At 39.9% G+C, this 24,188-nt stretch overlaps 2 protein-coding genes across 2 annotated transcripts; one reads left to right on the plus strand and one right to left on the minus strand.

Annotated features, from left to right (window-relative positions):
• Nucleotides 1–160: 160 nt before the first annotated feature.
• nol6 (nucleolar protein 6 (RNA-associated)) lies at nt 161–24,078 on the minus strand. Its single transcript, XM_057830885.1, has 26 exons — nt 23,822–24,078; nt 23,301–23,504; nt 23,107–23,223; nt 22,860–23,039; nt 22,606–22,774; nt 20,567–20,701; nt 20,316–20,479; nt 17,956–18,076; nt 17,816–17,874; nt 17,629–17,730; nt 17,450–17,565; nt 16,670–16,847; nt 16,405–16,527; nt 13,496–13,644; nt 13,223–13,298; nt 10,577–10,717; nt 10,367–10,484; nt 10,138–10,292; nt 9,903–10,066; nt 8,937–9,089; nt 8,726–8,823; nt 8,466–8,590; nt 3,343–3,432; nt 3,066–3,266; nt 2,708–2,809; nt 161–525 (listed from the first exon to the last, which is right to left on the minus strand). Exons 1-26 carry the CDS (start codon nt 23,855–23,857, stop codon nt 376–378), a joined length of 3,426 nt encoding a protein of 1,141 aa, XP_057686868.1. The 5' UTR covers nt 23,858–24,078; the 3' UTR covers nt 161–375.
• On the plus strand, nt 6,677–7,358 carry LOC130912819 (cocaine- and amphetamine-regulated transcript protein-like). Its single transcript, XM_057830886.1, has 3 exons — nt 6,677–6,864; nt 6,959–7,042; nt 7,124–7,358. Exons 1-3 carry the CDS (start codon nt 6,721–6,723, stop codon nt 7,229–7,231), a joined length of 336 nt encoding a protein of 111 aa, XP_057686869.1. The 5' UTR covers nt 6,677–6,720; the 3' UTR covers nt 7,232–7,358.
• Nucleotides 24,079–24,188: the final 110 nt, after the last annotated feature.

Below are 24,188 nucleotides of genomic sequence, written 5' to 3' on the forward strand. Positions count from 1 at the left end.
CTGTATCACCTTTTCGATATGTTTTCACACCCCTACTTGATATCACATTGTTGTGAAACGTGGCAAACTTGTTTTCTATTGTTTTGATAAATAAAATCAATTTCAGACAAACGGTTAATGAACTTGGTACAATAAGACACAAAAACACAAATTCAAAAAACCGGGACATTTATTGGATATAGTTTTACATGATCATTTTTTTTTTTTCAAAACTTTACTGTGTCATGTTTGCTGGACTCACTGGTTGCTATTGACGTCAATAGGGGTTCCCAGTCAAAATACATTGGGTGTCTACCACAGTTAATGGCAAAAAAAATGTGACAATTCCCTAAGAAAATGTACAGAGGGAAAAATGTGTTGAAAATGAACGTCCAACTAAAATGACCATCTTTCAGTCCTGGCCTCCACCGATTTGACCAAATCCTTTCCAATGATGCTGAAGTCATCCAAAATAGCTTCCACGTTGGGAATTGAATTTGCCACGTCGCTACGTATATCCACACTTCTGGCAGACATCTGGGACGTCTACATTAAGTGGACAGGGGGTAAAAATATTGTAAAACATAAAAGTATTCCTAATAAACTGCTTATAACAACACATTATGTTGTTATATTTTTTTTTGTTAACAAGGTGGGTCGCATTCGGGTTTTCTGGGGGAAACCCTGAAAACCTGATACTTCTGCTGGACGATATGGAATAAAAATTTTCAAGATATTAGCAATTATACCTAAAAAACAAAAATGAATATTCTTTTCTCACTATCCATTTCCAATTGTTGGAAAACCAAGATGCAATTGACACAGGAATTCTCAGTGTACCTCACGGTGGCCATTTGTAAATAGCTATTAATAATTAAGTGTTTTATTGCTTTTGCTACTTTTCCAATGTAGTACTGGTCACTTTGTGCTCCCCCACCTAATGACTCATTTTCATTAACTGTTTGTTTTATTCATGCACCAGAGGTTTGTCACGTGGTGCCTTTTTTTGGGCTACAGAGACATAACCATATCTGATAAAAGTACCAGCTCATTCTTGTAAAAGCTCATTGCTACAGAGACATAACCATGACTGATAGAAGTACGAGCTTATTCGTTCATTTGCTGCTTCAAACGAATGGGACGTCTGTGAGCCGTCAATGGCAGCCAATGAATTAACTTTGGGTCATTCAGGTCACCTCCTGTCGATTTTGGAACATTTAAGGGTCACATCCTTTTGATTTTTGGTTGCTGAACAGAAAGTTAACAAAGACTATTTAAAACTAAATAGGAAATAAACTAAATATTCTAATATCAACAGGACTTGACCTGTAAATACCAAAAAATTAACAGAAGTGACCTGAAATGCCCCCAAAACCCAGAAGACCGGCACTAAAACCAAAGCAGTCACAGCCAATGACGGTGCTCGACCTCCAATCCTTATCGACTGGGAGAGGCGAATGAACAATGTTCATTTGCCCCCTCCCAGTCAAAAGGAAATGGACCGTCAACGGACGTCAATGAGTTAACATAGGTACTATTATTGTGAAAAAATTTGGTAGCAACCAGTTGTTTCCTTTTTATTTTTAAACAGTGATGCCTTTTCAAAACGATATATCGATTCTTGGCAGGAGCATATAGATAACGTTTTGGGATTCACAATTTAAATAGATTGTCACATCCCTAATAGTCACTACTAGAATACAAAGACTATGATAGATAAGTCTTTCAGTGCTATTGACGATGACAGACGCCCAACCATGTGGCTCTTTTCATCCTTCTGCTGTGAATTTGAAGTAGTTTATTACAAGTAGATGTCTAATCCATTTGAGCTGGTGGGGTATTCGTTCATTTGCTGCCACCCTCACACTTCAAACGGATTGGACGTCTATAGCGGTCAAGGGCAACCACTGCGTTTAATTTTGGGGCATTTCGGGTTATTTGCTGTTGATTTTCAGTCTCTTCCTGTGGATTTTGGGTTACTAAACAGGAAGTTACCCGGGCATCAATACGAAGTTCCAAGGAACGTTCGTTCATTCGCCCTTCCCAGTCAAAATGAATTTGGTCATTTGCTGCCATCCCTCCCACTTCAAACGGAATTGACATCTATGGCCGTCAGTAGCAGCAAATGCCAGGGGCATTTCAGGCAATTTCCTGTTGATTTTTGGTCACTTCTCGTTAATTTTGGGTTAATCAAAAGGAAATGACTTTAGAATGTCTGCAAATGAATAGGTATTGACTCAAAATGAACAGGAGGTGGCCTGTAAATGCCCACAAAAGACTGGCTGTTAATGCTCTGGTTTCAGTGTTATAGACGGCGCTAGACGTCCAAGCCAGTCAAAATGAATCGGATGCCTAGAGTAGTCAATGGCAGCCAGTGAGCTAATGTTAACAATACTGTAATGTCGCTGTTAACGCCAGCCAAATCGATTACCTTATTTTCCACACTTTAATGCCCACCTTCAATCAATGGCCTTGTTTAAATCTATTTATATAAAAGGTGCACTGCATTATTAAGGGGCAGTAGTAATAGTGGTTGGGGTTGCGTTATGCATCCACTTGATGGAGTTGCGCTGAAGGGAATGTCATGCCATGATTAGCCAATATTGATCTAGAAAGGTGCGCCTTTTATTGCGGAAAATACGGTAATATTATCACATGTCCCAGCACTACACAATACCCAATTTAATGTTAAGTGCTTCATTAATTTTCTGACAAAAGTGTGTTTTACCTTGAAAGGCAGCGGTGCAAACGCCTTTGGCTTCCATAAGACAGCAATGACAGATCCTCCATAGGGATCACAGAAGAAAAGGGCCAGGTCTCCAAATGCATCCTACATGAAATTAAAGCGCGTTACAAACATTGTGACGTTGTGATTTATTTAATCCGAGAGAGTATTAGGAAAGCAAAGTCACTCTAAATCTATTACTAACAGAATTTGTTCCTGTGTCCATAAAGGTTACATGCAAAAGCTCAGTTGTTTCATATGTATTTTTATTGTTTGCTGGCAGGAAGCCCCCTTGGCAGTTAGCAGAGCTCAGCTTGCATGCCGCCACCTTCTCGGAACATGAACTGAAGACGACGCTTACCCGCAGCTCTGCCAGGTAGAGGGTCACAGGGTTGAAGTCGGTGACAGGCATCATCCCCCCAGAAGCGATAGCGTTTCCGGCGAGCGCGCCCCTGCTAAAGTTGACGGTGGGAGGGTCGACTGCCTGGTTGAGCAGGGGAACCTGCTTGGGGTTCAAGTGGATTAGCACGTCGTAAGCATCCAAAGGAGGACGCATGGCCACCTGGGCATTCAAAATGAAACAAATTTAAAAATCATCTCTTCAGTGAGCGCGTTTGTATTTTTGACCTTCTACTAACCCGGACGTCTTGGATCTGATTGCCATTCATCAGCTGATTTTCCAAAACTTTGCGACTCTCAGCAGCAACCATCACCACACGCTGCAACATCTAAAGAAAAGCATTTGGAAATTCTGAACTCGCAAGTTGAAACAGATTCAAGTAAAATTCACAAGAAGAATAAACTCTGATCAACAATTGCCCAATTTGCTTCAACTTGTCTCGTGAAAGAAAATACGTAAGCGCTGCCTCAATTTTTGCTTGGGCCCAATTGAATAGACTTGAAACTCAGAATTAAGTCATACTATTTCATGCGTGAATGTGTGACGTTTCTGAGCAACCTGTTATACTCTTTACTACATGACGCATATCGTTTGCAACATCAGTGCCAATTTCCTGACTGGTGATGTGGTTTGTCTTTCAGGAGAAAATAATAACTAAATAATAACTCTCCGTGATTGTCAGCTGCTCCTTGTCAAAATGGATTGGCAGTCCATCACCGTCAATGGTGGCCAAAGAGTTTACTGCGTATTGCATATTTATCATGGCTCTTGATCAATGTCATTTAATTGTTTTTATAGTTTATCCCATGTGCTTGGGTTCACTTATCAGATAGAACAAAAGGAGGAACTGGGGGGGGGGGGCTGTCTACCCCCCAAAAAAGTTATTTTTCTTAAGGACAGTATGTAACTCTTGTGTAAACCAGTGGTGTAATGTAACTGTACTTAAGTAAATGTTTTGTGTATTTGTACAGTGTATCACAAAAGTGAGTAGACCCCTCGCATTTCAGCAGATATTTAAGTATATCTTTTCATGGGACAACACTGACAAAGTGACACTTTGACACAATGAAAAGTAGTATCTGTGCAGCTTTTATAATAGAGTTAATTTATTTTCCCCTCAAAATAACTCAAAATATAGCCATTAATATCTAAAACCCCTGGCAACAAAAGTGAGTACACCGCATAGAAACTACGTACATCCCTAAATGTCCAAATTGGGTACTGCTTGTCATTTTCCCTCCAACATGTCATGTAACTCGTTACAGGAGTGCTGTCAGCATTAATAAATTATTCCAAAACAAAAGTGTAGTTATCTTCAACATGGAAGCATTTGCATGGTTGAGCACTAACGTGTTATTCCACAACGACCAAGGAGGAGTTAGGAACAGGACTTGGAAGTGAAGATTTCAGTATATCACAGTATGTCACGTGACTTGTTACAGGAGTGCTGTCAGCATTGCTGCAGAGATTGAAGAGATGGGGGGGTCAGCATGTTAGTGCTCAGACCATACGCCGAACTCTACCTCAAATTGGTGTGCATGGCTGTCACCCCAGGAGGAAGCCTCTTCTGAAGACTGTACACAAGAAAGCCTGCCCGTCTCATCAGACCATAGGACATGGTTCCAGTAATCCATGTGCTTTGTTGACATGTCTTCAGCAAACTCTTTTCGGGCTTTTTTTGTGTACCGTCTTCAGAAGAGGCTTCCTCCTGGGGTGACAGCCATGCACACCAATTTGGTGTAGAGTGCGGCGTATGGTCTGAGCACTAACAGGCTGACCCCCCACCTCTTCAATCTCTGCAGCAATGCTGACAGAGGAGGATTGAAGAGGAAGAGAAAAAGGCCCGTGAGGAGAAGGAACGCATTGCCAAAAGCAGAAGCAAATGAAACGACTATACTGACATAAACCTTTACTTCCAAGTCCTGTCTCTAACTCCTCCTTGGCCGTTGTGGAATAACACGTTGGTGCTCAACCATGCAAATGCTTCCATGTTGCAGATAACTACACTTTTGTTTCGGAATAATTTATCAATGTTGACAGCACTCCTGTAACGAGTCGCATGACATTTTGGAGGGAAAATGACAAGCAGTACTCAATTTGGACATTTAGGGATGTACGTAGTTTTTAAGGGGTGTACTCACTTTTGTTGCCGGGGGTTTAGATATTAATGGCTATATTTTGAGTTATTTTGAGGGGAAAATAAATTACCTCTATTATATAAGCTGCACACAGACTACTTCTCATTGTGTCAAAGTGTCGTTTTGTCAGTGTTGTCCCATGAAAAGACATACTTAAATATCTGCAGAAATGCGAGGGGTGTACTCACTTTTGTGATACATTGTACTTGAGTACAAATATAAGTCGTTTTTTAAAATTATGTTTATGAATTAAATATGTACCAAAAAAAAAAAAAAAAAAAAACATTCATTTTGGTAATGGTCCTAATAACACTCTAAAGTTGTTTTTTTATTATAGAATTTAACTCATTGACTGACATTGAAAACAAAAGATGTGCAATTTATTTAAACTGGAAAGCAGTGTTGTTTTCGTCAATAATGACGTGAAGAAAATATTTCGTAGACCAACATTTTTTTCATGACGATGACGTGACAATAACGAGCTAAAAAATAACTAGGATTGAGAGACTAGATTCTAAAACATAACGAAACGAATGCCAGTTTTCGTCTGACGAGACGACGACGAGATGAAAATGCGACAGTTTCTGTCATATGTTCAGAATGTGTGACATTTTCATATTGTACGTGGAGTACGTCAGCTTGCATCGTAGCAGTGTTTGGGTCGTGTCACTCATGTGAGATCTGCTGTGTGTCTCTCACACTCCTCACCAGAGTTTAGGATTCGTTTCAAGCAAGGCTGCGCTCCATCTTGCTTGTTTGGATCACACATGGTAAGATTTGTTTTCTTATCTTGGCAAGAGAGAATATGCAATGTTGCTTTAGCCTTTAATGGTCTGTGCTAAGTGATCATCACACACTGAGTGTAACTCATTGCGTTAGCATAGCATTTGCGTGAGCATTAGCATCAACTCAAGAACATTTTTTTTCTTTTTTTTTTACATGGAGTTTGTGGCTTCTAGGTGGGTTTAATTAAAAACAATACTGCTTTTCCTGCTTTTTCCTGCGTTGTCCTTGTAGAAGCTACAATATGTGCACCTCTTTCTATGCTCATTTCAAATTGTTGTAAACACTTATTTATTTTTGGACTAAAATTTGAATTTTACATTTTGACTGGGAGTGTTTGCGGCGATCATTTCCCCTCAACACTCTCAGTCAAAATTGATTGGACATCCAGTGCCGTCAAAGGCAGCCAATGAGTGACCTAAAAAGGGTTTGATAACATTAACTAAGTCATTCCTAAAGTGGGTTATTGTTTTTCTTCTGTGTGAATTGTGTGGCTCTAGACTAGCTGATGTATACCTTACAAACGTCTTTTGTGAAGATATAAATAAAGTTGACACGACCCTCAAAACGTGAGCAAACACAAAGTTCCTGCTCTCCGGCACCCTTTATAAGAGGAGGCTGCTAGGAGGCTCCTTGGTATGTTTGGGGAAGAGTGAGGTGGAGCGCCGAAAGCTTATCTGGGTCAGCTACGCACTATGAGAGGCTGCTGTGTGTACCTTTTCTGCACGTTGGTGTGCATCACCAAAAGCTTTTATGTCGACGCCGAGAGCCGGAAGGAGGAATATAAAACTAGACATTTAAGATATTTCATGACGGCGGATGGCAACGAGAAGCAATTGGTGAGCACAAGCTTTTTAAAGAGTTCTTTGCCGGTGAAACTGTCACGGTTGCTGTTTGCCAACTCAAAAAAATGGTCAAATTTTGTGCTTTCAGATAAATGATTTACACGAAGTTTTAGATAGACTTCAGAAAAATCAACTTTCAGGTCTGAGAAAAAAACACAACTACCTGCCTATGGTATGTGTAATTACCAAGTGCGTTGTAAATTACCTGTAACACAATACTTTGGCTACAATTTGATTTTTTTTTTCCCTACAGTGTGATCCAGGAGAGCAGTGCGCACTGAGGAAAGGCTCCAGGATTGGGAAATTGTGTGATTGCACCCTGCCAAGAACATGCAACTCTTTCTTACATCGGTGTTTATGATCAGAAATCAAACCTCGAAAAAATATCTTATCCTCAAAGATAAATTTGTGCTCTTTTTGATATTGTACATATAAATCTGTCAACTTTTTGTTGTTGTTGTTGTAGTGTGTAGTGTGTGTTTTATAATGTGAACATATTTATGCTTCAATTAATAAATGATTTATATGTAGAGTTGTCTCATAATTACTTTTTCACTGATAACCTGATATTTTCCAACTCCAAAATTCCGATACTGATATCATGTATGCGGTCGTGCACTTACCGTGTAATTGCTAATTGTATTGTGATGACTAACTAGATGCATTCATAATGATAAATGTAACAACTTAAAGGCTTTCCAAATAAAATAAATAGGGATGTCCGAATCGCATAGTTTTGCACCCGAGTCCGTGGTTAAGGTTATGTCGAGTCGAGCAGAGTCACAAGGCTGTAAAGACGAGTTGTGTCATCAAGTCAAAAGGTTGTCAAGTTGGGTCTCGAGTTATTGCCTCACAGGTCAAGTAGTCTCGGACCCTCCCAGCTCAAGCGAGTCAAGTCAGAGTCTGCATTTTTTTCCCTTAAAGTGAAAGTCGAGTTGTGTGTCATCAATTTGCGACTCCAGTCCAAGTCCCTGTTAAATCACTTGTGACAATTGTCTGGTAAACAGTACAGTACTGTAACGTGTTTGGAACTTTTGTTAAAAAAAAACAACACTTTTTTTTTCGGTATCGGTTTGGGACTCAAACTCGGGCGACTCGGACTTGGGTGCAAAAATTTGCGATTGGGACATCCCTACTTTTTAGCCCTTGGAAGATGCATGTTGCAGGGCTTTAGCACAGATTTTTGTATTTTATTGCTTTTCTAGTTTTCTTAGTGACCATTTCTTTCTGGTCACAGAGCAGTTTATAAGTAAGTAATTATTACTGATAGTTAATCATTCATTATTTTTCAATCATTTATTGTTCATTTAATTCTTGCGCCATGAATGCAGATGGTCAGCTCACATTAATCCCAAGCATCTTAGTGTGGAGACATCTAATGGTAAATAGGAATAGCACCAGTGCTAAGCTGTTGCCAACCCTTGTACAAAGGCAGAAGGCTTCTGCAATCACTTTGAAGGCAACATGCAAACTGGCTTAAACTGATAATGAATAACCGATGTAAATATTGCCCGATATAATTTTAGAATACCCGATAATATTGGACAACTGTATTTATATGTGTTGGTCGCAATTCTATTTGATGGTCTACTGACCTGGACAGTGGGAGCTCGCTTGGTCCACATTGAAACCTTTTTGTCTTTAGGCGTTGCTATAAACATGACGGGTAGGGACTCCCTGGAGGCCATGAAGTCATTCCTGATCTCTGTGTAGTCGGCCGCTACACGTGAGGAGAAGTGCACAACAATCTCAGCTTAGCAACGCAAACGAGCAGGATGTCAAAGTATGTCAGATGTGTCAATAGAAAAAGGTCAGCGACTGTTTGTTTTGCACGAGTATGTGCGCGACCACTTGCCTGTGAGCTGCTTGTTGAGGTTGACCACCAGCGGGTTGTTCCTCCAGTCAAAGGAGGAGAGCAGATGAAGGAAGCGGAGGAAGCCCACCTGAGGAGAACTGAGAACACATTCACATGACCGACATAGCAAGAACAACGAAAAAAGAAGGGCGAAGAAACACAAACATGAGGCACACGGCGTTCAGACGATTTTTGTTTTCGGAAAAGTTACCCGGGAGGGGTGAACGGCGCTGGATGCAAGAAGAGGGAAGCCACGAGTAGGTCTGCCGTATCCTCTGTGATGTCTTCGCTGAAGAGTTGAGCCCCCAGCCAACGTTTGGCCAGGCGGCACACAGCCCCGAAACAGGGGTGTTGCTGCTGAAGCCTGACAAGAAAGGACACAAAGTAAACCGCTATTTTCTTGACTGCTAATTAGCTGTTATTTCATGTATTGGCAAATTAGACTGTTGTGAGGAGAAAAAAAATCCTAGTTGGAGACTGGAAGCTCGAAGTGTGCCAATAGATTGTGATACTTTGTATCCCAAAAGGTTATTGTTATGCTCCTGTCAAGAATCAATACATAGTTTTAAATAAAAAGGTGTCATTGTTCGGGGATAAAAAGGAGCCAACAGGTTGCTATCAAAATCGTCCGAGAGAATAATTTGTCTGTGTTTGCTCATTGGCTGCCATTGACGGTGCTAGATGTCCAATCAATTTTGACAGAGAGTCAATGATAGATTGGACGTCTAGTGCCGTCAATGGCACTGGAACAGAGCATTCAAGTTTTGGGGGTATTTACAGGTCACTTCCTATTCATGTTAGGCATTTCCAGGTTATTTTCTGTTGGAGTCAATTCCTACCCACTCGTATTGAACAGAAACCAAAAATTAACAGGAAGTGGCCCGTAAATGCCCCAAAAGGAAAAGGAAATCACTGAAAATCAATACAACACGAAATTATGTGAAATGCCCCAAATGAACTGATTGCCTGGCATTGGCAGCCACTGATCGGCCATAGATGTCCAAGCCATTTGAAGTGGGAGGGATTTGTCTATTTGCTGTCACCCTTCCAGTTCAAATGGACTGGACTTCTACTTGTGGTATAAACCCATCCCAATTCGCAGCAAAAGGATGAAAATAGCTTGTTTTTCTGTTTATTAGTTGTATTGTAGGATATCCTAGAAAGAAGCCATATTTACCCATGCAGTGTGCTGGTTAGCAAAGGCTTGTGTACAGTGCTCATTTCCAAGCTCTGAGCCTCCTCGTTGTCCCTGACAACCAGTAAACCCTCGGGACTCAGTCGCTCCCTCAGCACTTGGGGCTCTCGATGGTATGCCACCTGGATACGGAACACAAAGCCGTCCTGGAACAGACAATTAAATAAGTTGGGACGATAAACTTCCAGTCAAACTGAAATTGCTAAAAAAAAAGTACCTTCCAGACATCTAGGTGCGTGGCGCAGGGTCTGCATGTGTAGTTATGCTGCGTCTTGAGTAGCTCTCCCAGACGGATGTGGAAGGCAGTTCGAATATGACGGATGGCCAGGCGCTCGTGAGGCCATTTTCCACTGCCCTCCATGTGACAGATCACTGTACATTACCAAAAAACCAGTCATATGTATCAACGGGCCAGAAAATCAGGTGACAGTGTTACAACACCTAACCTGTGATGGGGGTCACATAAGCCGGGCAGGGTTTACCCTCCTTTGGTACTAGTAGTTGGAAACCACGTCTTTTGTCAAAGAAAGAGTAGTCGAACTTGAGTGGCAATGGAGGAAAAACCTGAAGCACAAAGAAGGAAACCACGCTAACATACATTATACCACTAACATTAGCAGCTTGTGTGTGTTGTGGTCTTCCTGACAGGAACTTACCTGTGTGTATCTGAGCGACGGGTGAGCTCCTTGCACTGATGTAATGGAGAGTGGAAGCTCTTCTAGTTTCCAAAGTTTTCTGCTCAGGTCATCATAGGACTGTACCACACGCAAACCTTCCTCCTCTCCAGTACTCGGCACCTAAGGACAAAGTGAAAACTGCTTCATACTGAAAAGTGCTTTAGTATTTTGTCCCTCCTGTTGCTCAAAGTGCCCACAATAACATGAGAAGCTTAGTAAAACACAGTGCAGCTCAACACCAGTGTCAACCAGCTCTCAGCACAATCAAAAAGACAAGTTATTTTAGTACTGCTATATTTGTAAAAACCTGACCATAACTTAATTACCTCAGTCAGTCTACAAAATGCAAAGATTATGTATTTAGTGGAGTTGACCAATATTATCGGGTAGCCGATAACATCATTTTAGAATGATATCGTATAATATCGACATCAGTTTTTTCATTATCGGTTTTGGGTCAATACGAATGTTGCCTTCAAAGTGAACGTACAAGCCTTCTACCTTTGTACAGGGGCTGGTCAAAGCTTAGACTAAAATGCTTGAGATGTGTTTGTTATGTGAGCAGACCATTTGAATTAATGGTGCAAAAATTGAATGAACTATAAATGATTGAAAAATAATGAATTATAAACTCATAAATTAGCCATAATATACGTTGAGTCCACGACTGCATATATTGGTATCTGTTTGATATCGGTATTGGATTTTTGGATTTAGCATCAAATGATCTGATAAAATATATATATACTAGAGCTGTCCCGACTAGTCGACGTTGTCCACATCATCGATGACGTAAATGCGTCAACGGCCAAAACATACCGTCGACGGGTAATGACGGGTTAAAAAAAATTACATGGGGATAGAGTTTAGAATGGCGGGCGCTCGCGATACAAGCGGTTGTTAATGGCACCCCCAAGGGGGCCGCAGTTATTTCAATGTGACCGGCGTTGTCAGATTGAGCAAAGAGGAAGAAAGTGGGCGGGCGAGCGAGCGAGAGAGAGAGCGGGAGTGAGATCGGTGAGTTGGAAAAGTGCGCGGGTAGCGCCGAGTTGAGTGGCTGCGTCCCCCACATTTTTGTTTTGGTCAATAAAAGTATCCATAAAGAGCCATCCGACGCCTCTCAGTGTTTTTATGCACGCCGCCGCCTTCCTGAGGAGGAAATCGGACAAACCCAGACGAAACGATGACAACGAGCCAATTGAATCGCCGGTTCACGCCTCACTATGGCGAGTTGAAAACAATTACCAAAAAGGGCAGAATTGGTAACACGTGAAAGCGGCATAAAGCCAAAAAAGCGGACCAGAATAGCCAGAGCTTGGAATTATTTCAAGGAAAATATGGAGGGTGCCACTTTGTGTACTCTTTGCCAAGCTGAGCTCGCATACCACGGTAGCACGTCGGCTATGAACGAACACTTGAAGCGCCGTCACCAAAGTGTAATTTTCGAAGACAACAAGAAACAACAAGCTAGCGGAGTGTAAGTCCATACAACTTTCTAATGACTTTTTTAATGGAAGTTGCCTTTATGTGCGTCGTATCAACGTGCATTTTTATTTAATTTATATTTATATATATATATATATATATATATATATATATATATATATATATACACATATAATTTTTTTTCAAATTATTAATAAATTTATTAGGATCATGGAAGCTCCCACTTATGGAAAATATATACATACATCCTGTATACATAATATAATAAAAATATATATGGAAACAGCACTGGCCTGCTTACTGTAATCCATGACTGCACTAATGTTAGTTACTCAATATTATAAAGTGCTATATACAGTAGTATACTATAAAATTAATACTATATATTTATATGTGTGCCTTACATTCAAAATAATTATGGTAGTATTTCAGTGTGCCCTCTACTTGATCTATTTTCAGGTTAAAACAAACAAAAGTTGAACAGTTTTTCCCATCCCCCAAAAATGCGGAATGCACACCAGAAAAAGCATCTAACTCACACAAATTATTCTGAAAATGGTTGTCCGGGACGTTGCAATTCATTTTAACATTTAGAACAATATAGACAATGACAGACCACAAAAAGAGTAACAATTGTTTTGACTCCTGTTAGAGGTGAAGTCACAGTGTTTCCGTTTACATTTTTTTGCACTAGTTAATGCCAGCAGCATTTGACCTCATTGTTTGTGATTTATTATTGGTATTTATGTTATTTATTCATACGTTAATAAATAATTTAGGTGTTCCAAAATGTTTTTTTGTGAATTAATAAGCTTGAACAAAAATTTCATTATTAAAGTAGTAAAAAATGTTTTTTAATTATTAGATTAGTCGACTTTGGGACAGCCCTAATATATACACAACACTCAGAAGTGATCAAGTATAACAAGATAAAAAAAAGAAAAAATACTGTCCGTTGTATTAGTTTCAATGATTGCGTGCACATCACAACAAGTTAAAAAAAAGAAATAAAAGTACTGTCCCTTGTATTAGTTTCAATGACTGCGTGCACATCACAACAAAATTTAAGATAGCCTTGTCCATAAAATATATTTTTTCCTCTATCATCTCTGTAAATGTGTGTAACGAAAAAATATTCTTAAAAATTCATGAGTGACTAAAAAAACAGAAAAAAGTTACCTTATTTCTCATTTGGATAACTTCGTCAACAACTGCCCCAACATATCGCACACAAGACTCAGGGATGTTTGCATGGCTGTTGGGGGGAAAAACATACATTACGGAAGAGTGGCGACACTTGGACGATTTTATACTCCACTGTAATTGGTGAAATAAGGCCTTTCCAAACTACAGGAATTTTCCCACTGGATATAACATGAATTATTATAGAAAACATCTCTATTAGCCTTGTCTAAACAAAAAATAAAAAAAAATAAAAGAAACAATGCATACAGCTGTAGCAAGTATTTGATGATTTGCTGGGGTACCAGGCGTTTCTGGTGTATACTTTCTCCTTCCCACAGGACGGCCTCAGTGATGGCGCCATCCTGAAAACGGCGGAGCTCCGAACGAGCACCCCAAAGCTTCCGGAACTCGGCAGCCTATGACAGTGAACAGTCATATTTCAGTGCTATTGATGGTGAGAGCCGTCCAATCCATTTGAACCGGTAGAGACTGGCTGAGATTGATCGATGCCAGCTTCTCAAAGTTCAAATGGATTGGACCTCTATCTCTTTCAATAGCAGTCAATGAGTTAAAAGTAGGCGTGGGAACCTCTGGGTACATCGCTACGATACAATTTTCGATACAAGGCTCACGATAACGATTATTTCACAATATAGCGATTAAGTATGCAACAATACTCTGTTTTATATTGAACCGTTTGATACGCCCTCTCCGATTCAATACGCAAAAACATTCATCCAAATGAAAAGGTCCCAAAATGTATTTTACGAATTTATTTTTGTCGTCTCTCGCTAAAATGTCTGGCGCAGCTTTGCCTTGAAAAAACAAACTCTGCCGCTAGCACCCCTGCTTCTCCCCCACACTTCCTGAAAGGTGGGAGGTGTGGCGCACAAGGATCATTGCTCGAGAAGAAAGACAAACTTTCAATGTCGTACAGATCTGTTGTTTGGCAGCATTTTGGGTGAGATGATGTGCAATCCCCACTCGTACATATTTAACAAAGACTGTCTTTACGGATACGTACAACAAAGTCCGCCTGCTACGAACAACCTCACTTTGACAATTGACAGCTGGACACGCCGGGACAACATTGAGAGCTATCTCACGGTTACATGATGAACAATGAGTGGCAAATTAAGAGCGCTGTACTTCAAACTTTTCCTGTTTATGACAGTCGATTGTCAAATGCTGGTGTTGTGCAGTAATGAGCAGATTTGAGTTCTGTGGCATTTGTTAACTTTTTTAATGCCCGACAACACTCGCGCGCACACACTAGATATCATCAAATAGCAACCTAGATATGCTACGTTAGACCCCCCCCCCACACCAAGTCCCATGCCATTGGCTGCGTGAGCCCAGAGTGATCATGGGACGCGTAGTCCATATACCACATCGATGAATTAAAAACCATTAAACTGAAGTTAAGCAGGTCAAACCAATCCATACCAGTGACTATAGATAATGCTGCAAATATTGTTAATTCAGTACATAACACAGATGGACTCGGACCACTAATAGGATGTTTAGCTAATGTGGTAAACATACCTGCTAAGAGAGCAGTAGCAATCAACAGTGTGCCCCGCCTCACTTCACAAGCAGTAAAGATTGTTCTCAGCACTTATACAAAATATCTTCAGACTAGTAAGTAAGCAAGCACATAAATATTATGCACAATAATGCATGTTTAAAGACGGCATTGTTATTTATGAGTCTTAGCAAAAAAAAAAAAAAAAAAAAAAACACTTGTATTTTTTCTTTCAGAGCATTAAATGTATTGAATCGAATCGAAAATCGTGTCCCTCGTATCAAAAATCATATCGAACCGTGACTTAACTTTCGTTGCATCCCTAATAGCAATATAACTATTATTGATACATAGGTCAGGGAATTCTAAGATATTTTAGAAATAAATATATAAGTAATAAACATAAAAACAAGCAATCATATGTAGACGTCCAATTCATTTGAACCACGAGGGTGGCAGCGAATTAACATTCATTCATTCGGTGCCATACCACCCACAGGAATTTAGCGTCTATGGCGGTCAATGGCAACCAGATTATAATTTTGCTGTTGATTTTCAGCCCCTTCTTGTTGATTTTGGGTCATTTATGGTCCACTTCCCATTGATTTGTGGGCATTTATGGGGTACTACCTGTTCATTTTAGGTTACAGAAAACGAAGTTACCCGTGAATCTTCCCAAATGAATAGGCAGTGACTCAAACTCAACAAGAAGTGACTTGTAAATGCCCCGAAAATTGGAAATACTGGCTGTGAATGCTCTGGTTTCAAATTAACATTCATTCGCCCCTCCCAGTCTAAATGGGTTGGGCGTCTAGTGACATCAATGGCAGCCATTGAGTTAACAGACACACTATTCTAGTGGAAGATTTTTGTAGCAACTTGTTTTTTTCTTTTTTAACAGTGACATCTTTTTAAAACGATATATCGATTCATGGCAGGAGCATATCGATAATCTTTTGGGATACAAAGTGTCACCAGATATATCACCAGAGGTGGGTAGTAACGCGTTACGTTTACTTGAGTAACATCTTGAGAAAGAACTTCTAATAGTAGTTTTACCACTCAATACTTTTTACTTTTACCTGAGTAGAATTGTGAAGAAACACTACTATTACTCCGCAACACTAGAGTCGTTACATTTTTCCTCTTTATTATACATATTGACTTTATTTTTGCCAGATATGCCGACAGTGGCTGCCTCAGTTACAGAAATGACACGTCGCAACAATAACCATAGGACTCCATTATACCAATCAGAGGTAACAATGTTTTTTCCACTAGAGGGCACTCATGCTCTTTGGACAGGTGATGTTTCATAGTGTTGTTCTGGTCTGAATTCTTTGATTTTTATGTCATCTTTTTGGCCAAATACGGTCTTGTAATTGGATATAGGACAGTATAATAACAACAGTTCATATAGATGAAGCTGTGCTGAGAATATACCATTATTTTTTCGAAATTCAGACATTGAACGCAGTTATTCACAGTGTTACTTATATTGTTTTCAACTAATATTTACTTGTACTTGAGTCATTTTTTAGATGATTACTTTTAAGTAATTACATTTAGAAGTAACGCTACTCGAGTAAAATTTTGGCGACTCTTATCACAATATTTTGTCACACTCCCAGTTAAAAGTCATTAAAGCTACCTTAGGGCTGTCTGCTGGAGGTCCTCGCTCCAAGACTGAGTTCGCAAACTCAGACTGCAGCAACAAGCCAAAGCTGAGAGGTGGCTGGGTTTTGTACTTTGGAGGTTCACTCTCCAGTGACCACTGTGAAAAAATTATAGTTATGAAGAAAGCTGCAACTCAAATTTTCAAGTTATTTCAAATCTTAAGTTAGCATAACGTATTAGAAGTTATATTCTTTTTACAGTGTGGCATACTCAGTCTCAGATAAATACACAGCACCCACCACAGGTTCAGGACAAAGTGAATGGGTGAGAAGGCTGATCCTTTGTCCAAGGCCTCTCTGAAGCAGCGACAGTATAAACGGGAGCACCGTGTTGACGTAGTTTCCACTCTGGTCCATCAACTCACTGAGTAGGTTTAGTTTCTTACAGCTGGACTGCAGCTTTACAAGTTCACACAATCTGGATAGGAGGGGAAAAATGATCACCAGTTGACATCCAATCTGTTTGAACTGGGAGGGTGGAAGTGAATGGATTAGTTAACTTCGGGGCATTTCACGTCATTTCCTGTTGATTTTCTGTCACTTCCTTTTCATTTTGGGGCTTTTACGAGTCACTTCACTACCTGTTGCTTTTAGGTTACTGGAAAGGGAACAAGTCAAGAATGTACACAAGTGATTAGGAAGTGACTCAAAATCAACAGTAAGTAACCTGTAAATGCCCACAAGACTGGCTGTGAATGCTCTAGTTTCAGTGCCATTGACGGCGCTAGATGTCCAATCCAGTCAAAATGAATTGAATGTCTAGCGCCGTCAATGCCAGTCAATTAGCTAACGTAGACATTATTCTAATAGAAGATTTTGTTGGGAACTTGTTTACTTTTTTGTTTTAAACAGTGACACCTTTTTAAAAACGATATGTCGATTCTAGGTGGGAGCATATTAATAACCTTTTGGTCTACAAAGTATCACGATATATGAATTCATTTCACTTTCAATATATTGTCACACCCCTAATTCAGTCAGAATTAATCATTTTATCATGAAGTTGAGGAGCAGCCATACTGGAAGACATGGTCACTGGTCCTCAGCATCGGTTTGGATGTCATGAGGAGGCTGTGGAAACCATCAACCGTTGGGTCATCCCAGAACTGCATGGAAACTGACGCTTCATGCTGCAACTGAAAGATTTGTTTCAGTTGGTAAAAACATTTTAAGCAAAATGGACTTATTTCTGAACAAACCTGTTTGTAGGTGCACGCAGTCATGTCAGCACACATGTTGAGGTGACCAGATGGATCAATGAACACGACCTGGAATGCATCGTGAAAGTCTGCCATGGAAGGCTGTTGGATAGAAAAACAAACACACAAAAAATAAAAATGTGAAAGGTGAATGTGTGAACATTGTTCAATGTTAAATGTTACTTACAGCTGTCGAGTCAGGATTTCTGGATAAGCTGATTCCATTAACTGTAAGGTCTGTTGATGCTGGGAATCACACCAAAAATTAAATCTGCTCTAAAATCTCATTGACGTGTTGTGATTGTAGGACAATTTTGATCAATGTACCAAGAAAATTCAGGCCGTTTCGCAGCAGCTGATATGCGGTCATAGTGTTGCTGATTCTGTGCGTGGTTAACAGGTAGGCCAACAGCATGGAGGCAAGAAATCCGTTAAAACCTCCAGTGCCCTTAAAAGAATTTTGGGGGAAAAAACACAATTGGATGAGTATGGGCTACATGAGTAATGACGGAACGATATTGATTTTGTTTGTTATTGCAGCAATAAATGGTTCAACATTGGTAATAGTTTTACCATTCATCCAAAAAAAGATGACAATACGAAAATATTTCGTCGACGAACAATTTCTTTCATGCCAATGAGCTAATAACATCTTGGGTGGCGAAAACATAAATAAACGGATGCCAGTTTTCGTCTGACGAGACGACGACGAGACAAAAATGTGGCGTAGTTTCAGTTATATGTTCACAAAATGTAAGTCAGCCTGCATCGTATGTAATGTTTGGGTCGTGTCACCCATGTGAGCTGTGCGGCACCCCACCGGGCACTGTGGCTGTGCTTCAAGCTAGGCTGCGCTCCAGGCTTGTATGTTTTGAAACACATGGTAATATTTGTTTACTTATCTTGGCAAGAGAGAAAATGCAATGTTGCTTTAGCCTTTAGAGGTCTGTGCTGCTGAGTGATCATCACACACTCAATATAACCGGTAGCATTAGCATCACATTTGAGTTAGCATTAGCATACACTTTAGCGTGGCAAGCGACCTCTTAAACTCTCAACTTTTTTTCCCTTTCTTTTTTCACATTGAGTTCGTGGCATCCAGGTGGGTATAAATACAACCCCTAGCAAAACGTATGGAATCACCAGTCTCAGACAAGCACTCACTCAGACATTTTATCATGTAGAACAAACTCAGATAAAAACCTTGAAAAAATAATGAATTAGTTCAAAGTGCACTCAAAGAAATGAAAAAAAAAAAAAACAACATTATGGTGGTCAGTAAATGTTACTTTTATAGAGCAAATGCAGGGAAATATATATGGAATCACTCCATTCTGAGGAAAAAAATATGGAATCATGAGAAACAAATCAAGAAATAATCAAAACACATCTCTAGTATTTAGTATCACCACCTCTGACTTTTATGGCAGCTTGCAGGCTCTGAGGCATGGACTTGAATATTATTCATCAATTTCCAGCATCATCTCCTTGTCAAGAGTCAAGAATCTGCATTGGACAAGGTGATGATGCTGGAACTTTGGTTTGGTGCTGTTCCAGTGAGATCTACAAAGTTGACTGCCTGAGGAAGACATCAAAATTCCCTCAGTGCTTGATGATATGGGGCTGCATAGCAGGAAAAGGCACTGGGGAGAGGGCTGTGGTTAAATCTTCAATAAATGCACAAGTTTACATTGAAATTTTAGACAGCTTTCTAATCCCTTCAGTTGAAAATATGTTTGTCATTTTCCAAGATGACAATGCATCATGCCACAGAGCTAAAACTGTTAAAGCATTCCTTGAAGAAAGACTCATCCTGTCAATGTCATGGCCTGAAAATAGCCCAGATCTCAACCCTATTGATAACCTGTGGTGGAAATTGGAAAAAAAAAGAAAAAGGTCCACAGCAAGGCTCCGACCTGCAAGGATGATCTGGTAACTGCAGTCAAAGAGTTGGCACCAAATTGATGAAGAATACTCATCAAGTCCAGGCCTCAGAGACTGCAAGCTTTCATAAAAGCCAGAGGTAGGGCTACTAAATACTAGAGATGTGTTTTGATTGTTATTTTATTGTTTATTTCTCATGATTCCATATGTTTTTCCTTAGAATGGAGTTTCCCTGCACTTGGTCCATAAAATTAACATTTACTGACTACCACAATGTTGTTGTTTTTTTCATTTCTTTTAGTGTTTTTGAATGCTAAAGAGTTGGACTTTTGAACTAATTCATTATTTTTTCAAGCTTTTATCTGAATTTGTTCTCCATGATAAAATGTCTGAGTGAGTGCTCGTCAGAGACTGGAGATTCCATACTTTTTGCTTTTTGGTTGTAATTTAAAATAATATACTGAGTGTGTATTATCATCACAAAGTTGCTGTTGTCTTTGTAGACACTACAATATGTGCTTGTGTGTCATTGTTTATTCGAAATTGTTGGAAACCTATATTTGTTCATTTTTGGACAAAAACTTTTGAATTTCACAGATGAAAACATTTTGAGTAAGCGTCGAGTAAAACTAAAGGAAATTAGAGGTAACTAGAGGAAGTTTTGAGTTTTTCCTCAACAAAAATTGGGTGGAGACGAACATATTTGAAATGACTAAAATAGGATTAAGACTAATAAAACACTTTTGTCTAAAAAAACTAAGACGAAAATAAAAGGGGCTGCTAAAAACAACACTGAACCACACCTGGTCAAGCTCTCGCTGACGGAGCCAAACTTTAAGTAAAGATACTCCATCAGGAAAAGCGGCGCATTGAGCGCTTATAGCAGTCAGAAACTGGAGGTGAGCCCTGGGCAGCATGTCACCCAGAAGGGAGCTATTATAATGTGGAGTGGGAGGCTCAATGATCTCTGCAAAAATAAAACAAAACAATGGGCAGATGTTTGAATGACAGGATTGCATGCAGCAACTGTTAAGTGTAAAGTTAAAATTCTCACCAGATTGTAAATTGTTCACCTCGGTGTACCAGCATGTCCTGATATTATTCATCCGAGGGTGGAAACGACTGGGCTTGAAAAATCCAGGAGGTGGGCAAGCATGAATGCGGACTAGCAAGGCTGGTGAGTCCTTACCTAAACCATACAAAAAATATTTTAAATCATGGTAAACCAAGGAAAATGATACGTACAACCACACAGGGTTCGTTTGTCTTTTGCATGTCTAAATTCAAGCACTTTTTAAGGACTATCAAGGCCAACTTTCCTGTTTTCCCAGTACATTTAAACGTTATCCCAATGTTTTTTCTTTATTTTAAGATCAAGTACGCAAACGTCTTTTAAAATATTCTGACCCCGGACGTTCGAGAAATTTAGTTTGAAAAGGTGCCGATTCTGAACCCCACTGGGAGGGTGCGTTCTGTACTACTGAACTACAGAACGAGCGTGTAGCAGCGATGAATCAAGTTGAATTTTCCTTCTTTTAATAATGTATATTTTTAGACAGGGTCCTGAGAAATATTGTGCGCCTTACACTTCTAAGCATTTAAGGATTTTTCGCAAAATTCAAGCATTTTTCAAATTCGACAGTAAAATCCAAGCATTTTAAAGGATTTCAAGGATCTGCATCAGGGGTCGCGTTAACCGGAAATTTTCCGTCGTTGACCGTTTTTTTAAAACGGTGACGGAAAAAACTGAAGTCCGTCAGTCATTTTGACAGGTTGCAATTCACACCCCAGAATACAGGGTGGCGAGTAAGCATATTAATTAGCTATTGTCTCTCTTAATGCATGACGTCGTTGGCTATTCTGTCAGAATATTGTAGTGTAACCGGGGTCTGGCGGCGGCACCGTGATTGACACATCAACGCGAGGTTCTTATTGGTGCACCCGGTGTGCCACCGCGTCATCCAATTGATGGACAAGATTGCCGTCTGTGTATAGACCCCAATCACATGACGTCACAACTCCGCCCCCCTGACCGGAGCCGCCATATTGTGTGTCAGCCCGTCATGTTTATACATTACCGCTACGTACATGCCTCCTATTACGGCGTGTTTTTCTGCTCGTTAATATTAATAATCAAAATGGTGAAGGCGTGTGTGGCGGTTGGTTGCTGTAACAGAGAAGATAGATGGAGAGACTTGAAGTTCTACCGTATTCTGAGAGACGCGAAGATGAGAGCGAGATTGACTGCTGTAATTCGACAAGAAATCTGGGCACCAAACGATCACCACAGGCTATGTAGTAGTCTTTTTATATCTGGTAAGATGCATTTAATATATATTTAGAAGATTTTGGGCTGACAACCACAATTAAGATCATTGTGTGACGTTGGTGATTGGGGTCTATATAGTTGCCTCCTTTTCTTTGGGGGCGGAGTTGTTGGCGGTAAGCAGAGTAAAAAGGGAGAAAAATACCACGACTTCCGTGTCTAATTTTTCGCCGCCAAGCAAGCGTTACAATATTAATTAAAAATGAATGAAAACTAAATACTATTGAATATGTCATCATTATCATTTTAAAAATTTAAGTGACGGGTAAAAATAGACTATGACCGGATTTTTATGACCTTGTCAGTCAAAATGACAGACAACGAAAATGTCTAGCGCAACCTCTGATCTGCATGAACCCTGCACAGTAAGGCTGAACGATATTGAAAAAAACTTACATTGCGACTTTTGGGGGATTTGCGATATATTTTGCGATATTAAAACAAGAATTTTCAGCAGATGACTTGAATAGCTGTTTTAGAAGATTTTGGTTGACTCTCACCATGACCACATTGTATTCATGCAATACCGTTTAATCCAGACGAAGGGAGTTCATCTTTGAATGATGAATGCTATATATGCTATATATAAATCCAGGAGGGCATGTCTCTGCACACTTACTGCTTTTATAAAGCAAAACAAAAAACAAAAAAACAAAAAAAAAAAATCGCATGTCTTGCGAGGGGACTATTGTGCACACATTGCGATAGCGATGTTCAAACGATATATCGTGCAGGCCAACTGCACAGATTCCTTTGTATCCTATTACCTGGGGGACTCAGCACCAGAACAGGACGAAGCCGATTCCCATGAAGGCAAGAGTACGAGATTTCTCCAATATCTGAGGATTCTGTGAGACACTGAGCCAGACCTGCCAGATAGAAGGCTCTTTTCCTGGGATACCTCTGGTTTAAGAAGTCTTTCGGGTGGAGGATATCCTAAAAACAAGAAGTTATAAGCACGACCATCCATAATCAGAGAACTGTCAGCATTATGCTACTGTGAAAAGCAGGTGTGATTTACAGCTGGGATTATGGCAGCTAGGTCCACCACGACACGTGGCTTGGTGCAGGTTCCCAATGGGTAACTTCCAATCAGATCAATAGAAGCAGGAGGCGCCATGTGAAATTTCCCCTTTTGAGTTTTTGGTATCAGGAGGAAAGGAACCTTCACATCATTGGATAACCAGGACAGATTGCTCACCTGAGAGGGAAAAAACAAATCCTGCAATTTTGCAACAAAGGTCCACTTTCAGAAAGGTTTTACCCACCTCCACCTCAGGTGACTGTGGTACAGCCTTTAGGAGCTTTGTGACCGTCTGAATAAAAGCATCTATTTGCAGTTTCCTGCGTTCACTGAGGGCGACTTCTTTTAATAGCTCATCCATCTGTTAGAGAAGATGGGTTAGAGCTTTATTAGTAGTAAGAATCTTTTACCATTACATTCAGGTTGTTAAAGTTGTACCTGCATTTTTAGCAAGCTGCAGTGAAATAAACTCTCTGCCTCTTTAAGTTGGTTGAGCTCCTCTGCTGTTGGGGGTCTGTAAAGGTCGCTCCTGGACAACTTCACCGGGTGGTATGCAACTTCCTCACCATTGCTCCTTTTCACTTTAACAGGCGGCTCATTTGTCTCCTCTCCCACGTTATTTGCAAATTCTTTCGGAATCATCTAGCGATTAAAAACAACATATCTGTAAAACAAGCTTCCGAAACTCTGAAATTTAACGCTGTCATTCAGTGATGACCACAGTTTGACCAATTCTATACTGTTCAGTCGATGTTCAAATATAATCTATTGACGAATTTAAAACAGTGTGTTCTCTTTATCGGCCATATATTTTACGTTTCTTTGCATGAAGTAGCGATGAAATGTGAAAATTCGATGTCGATGCAAAAATACAGCATTAATACAGCAAATATACCATGCATTACCCGTGTCGGGAGGCAAATGTTTGTATCTGTTATAAAACTGAAACGTTGTCTTACCTTGGCTGAGTAAGAATTTACCCGTTTCTTCTTCATGGCTAACCTTCACGAGAAAATTGAGATAAATCTTAGATTTTAGTTAATTCAACACTTGCTGATAGTCCTCACATGTGCAAGGGTCACTGAAACTTGCTTGTTGTTAAAACATTATCTGATTGGTCTACGTTAGTTGACGTAATGGAACTTCCGTTTGGGACTCATGTTAGGTTGAGCATGCAACATGTTGACGTCTAGGGAAACGTAAAAAACAAACGGAGGTTGTTTTGTAATACTGTTATTCGCAGTATTCATAAATAATACTTTATTCAACACTTATACACTACAGAACAGTACGTACGAACAAAACGTTTAATTTTTTTTCTTCAGT

The sequence above is a fragment of the Corythoichthys intestinalis genome, chromosome 3 (assembly GCF_030265065.1).
Source record: "Corythoichthys intestinalis isolate RoL2023-P3 chromosome 3, ASM3026506v1, whole genome shotgun sequence".
NCBI lineage: Eukaryota > Metazoa > Chordata > Actinopteri > Syngnathiformes > Syngnathidae > Corythoichthys > Corythoichthys intestinalis.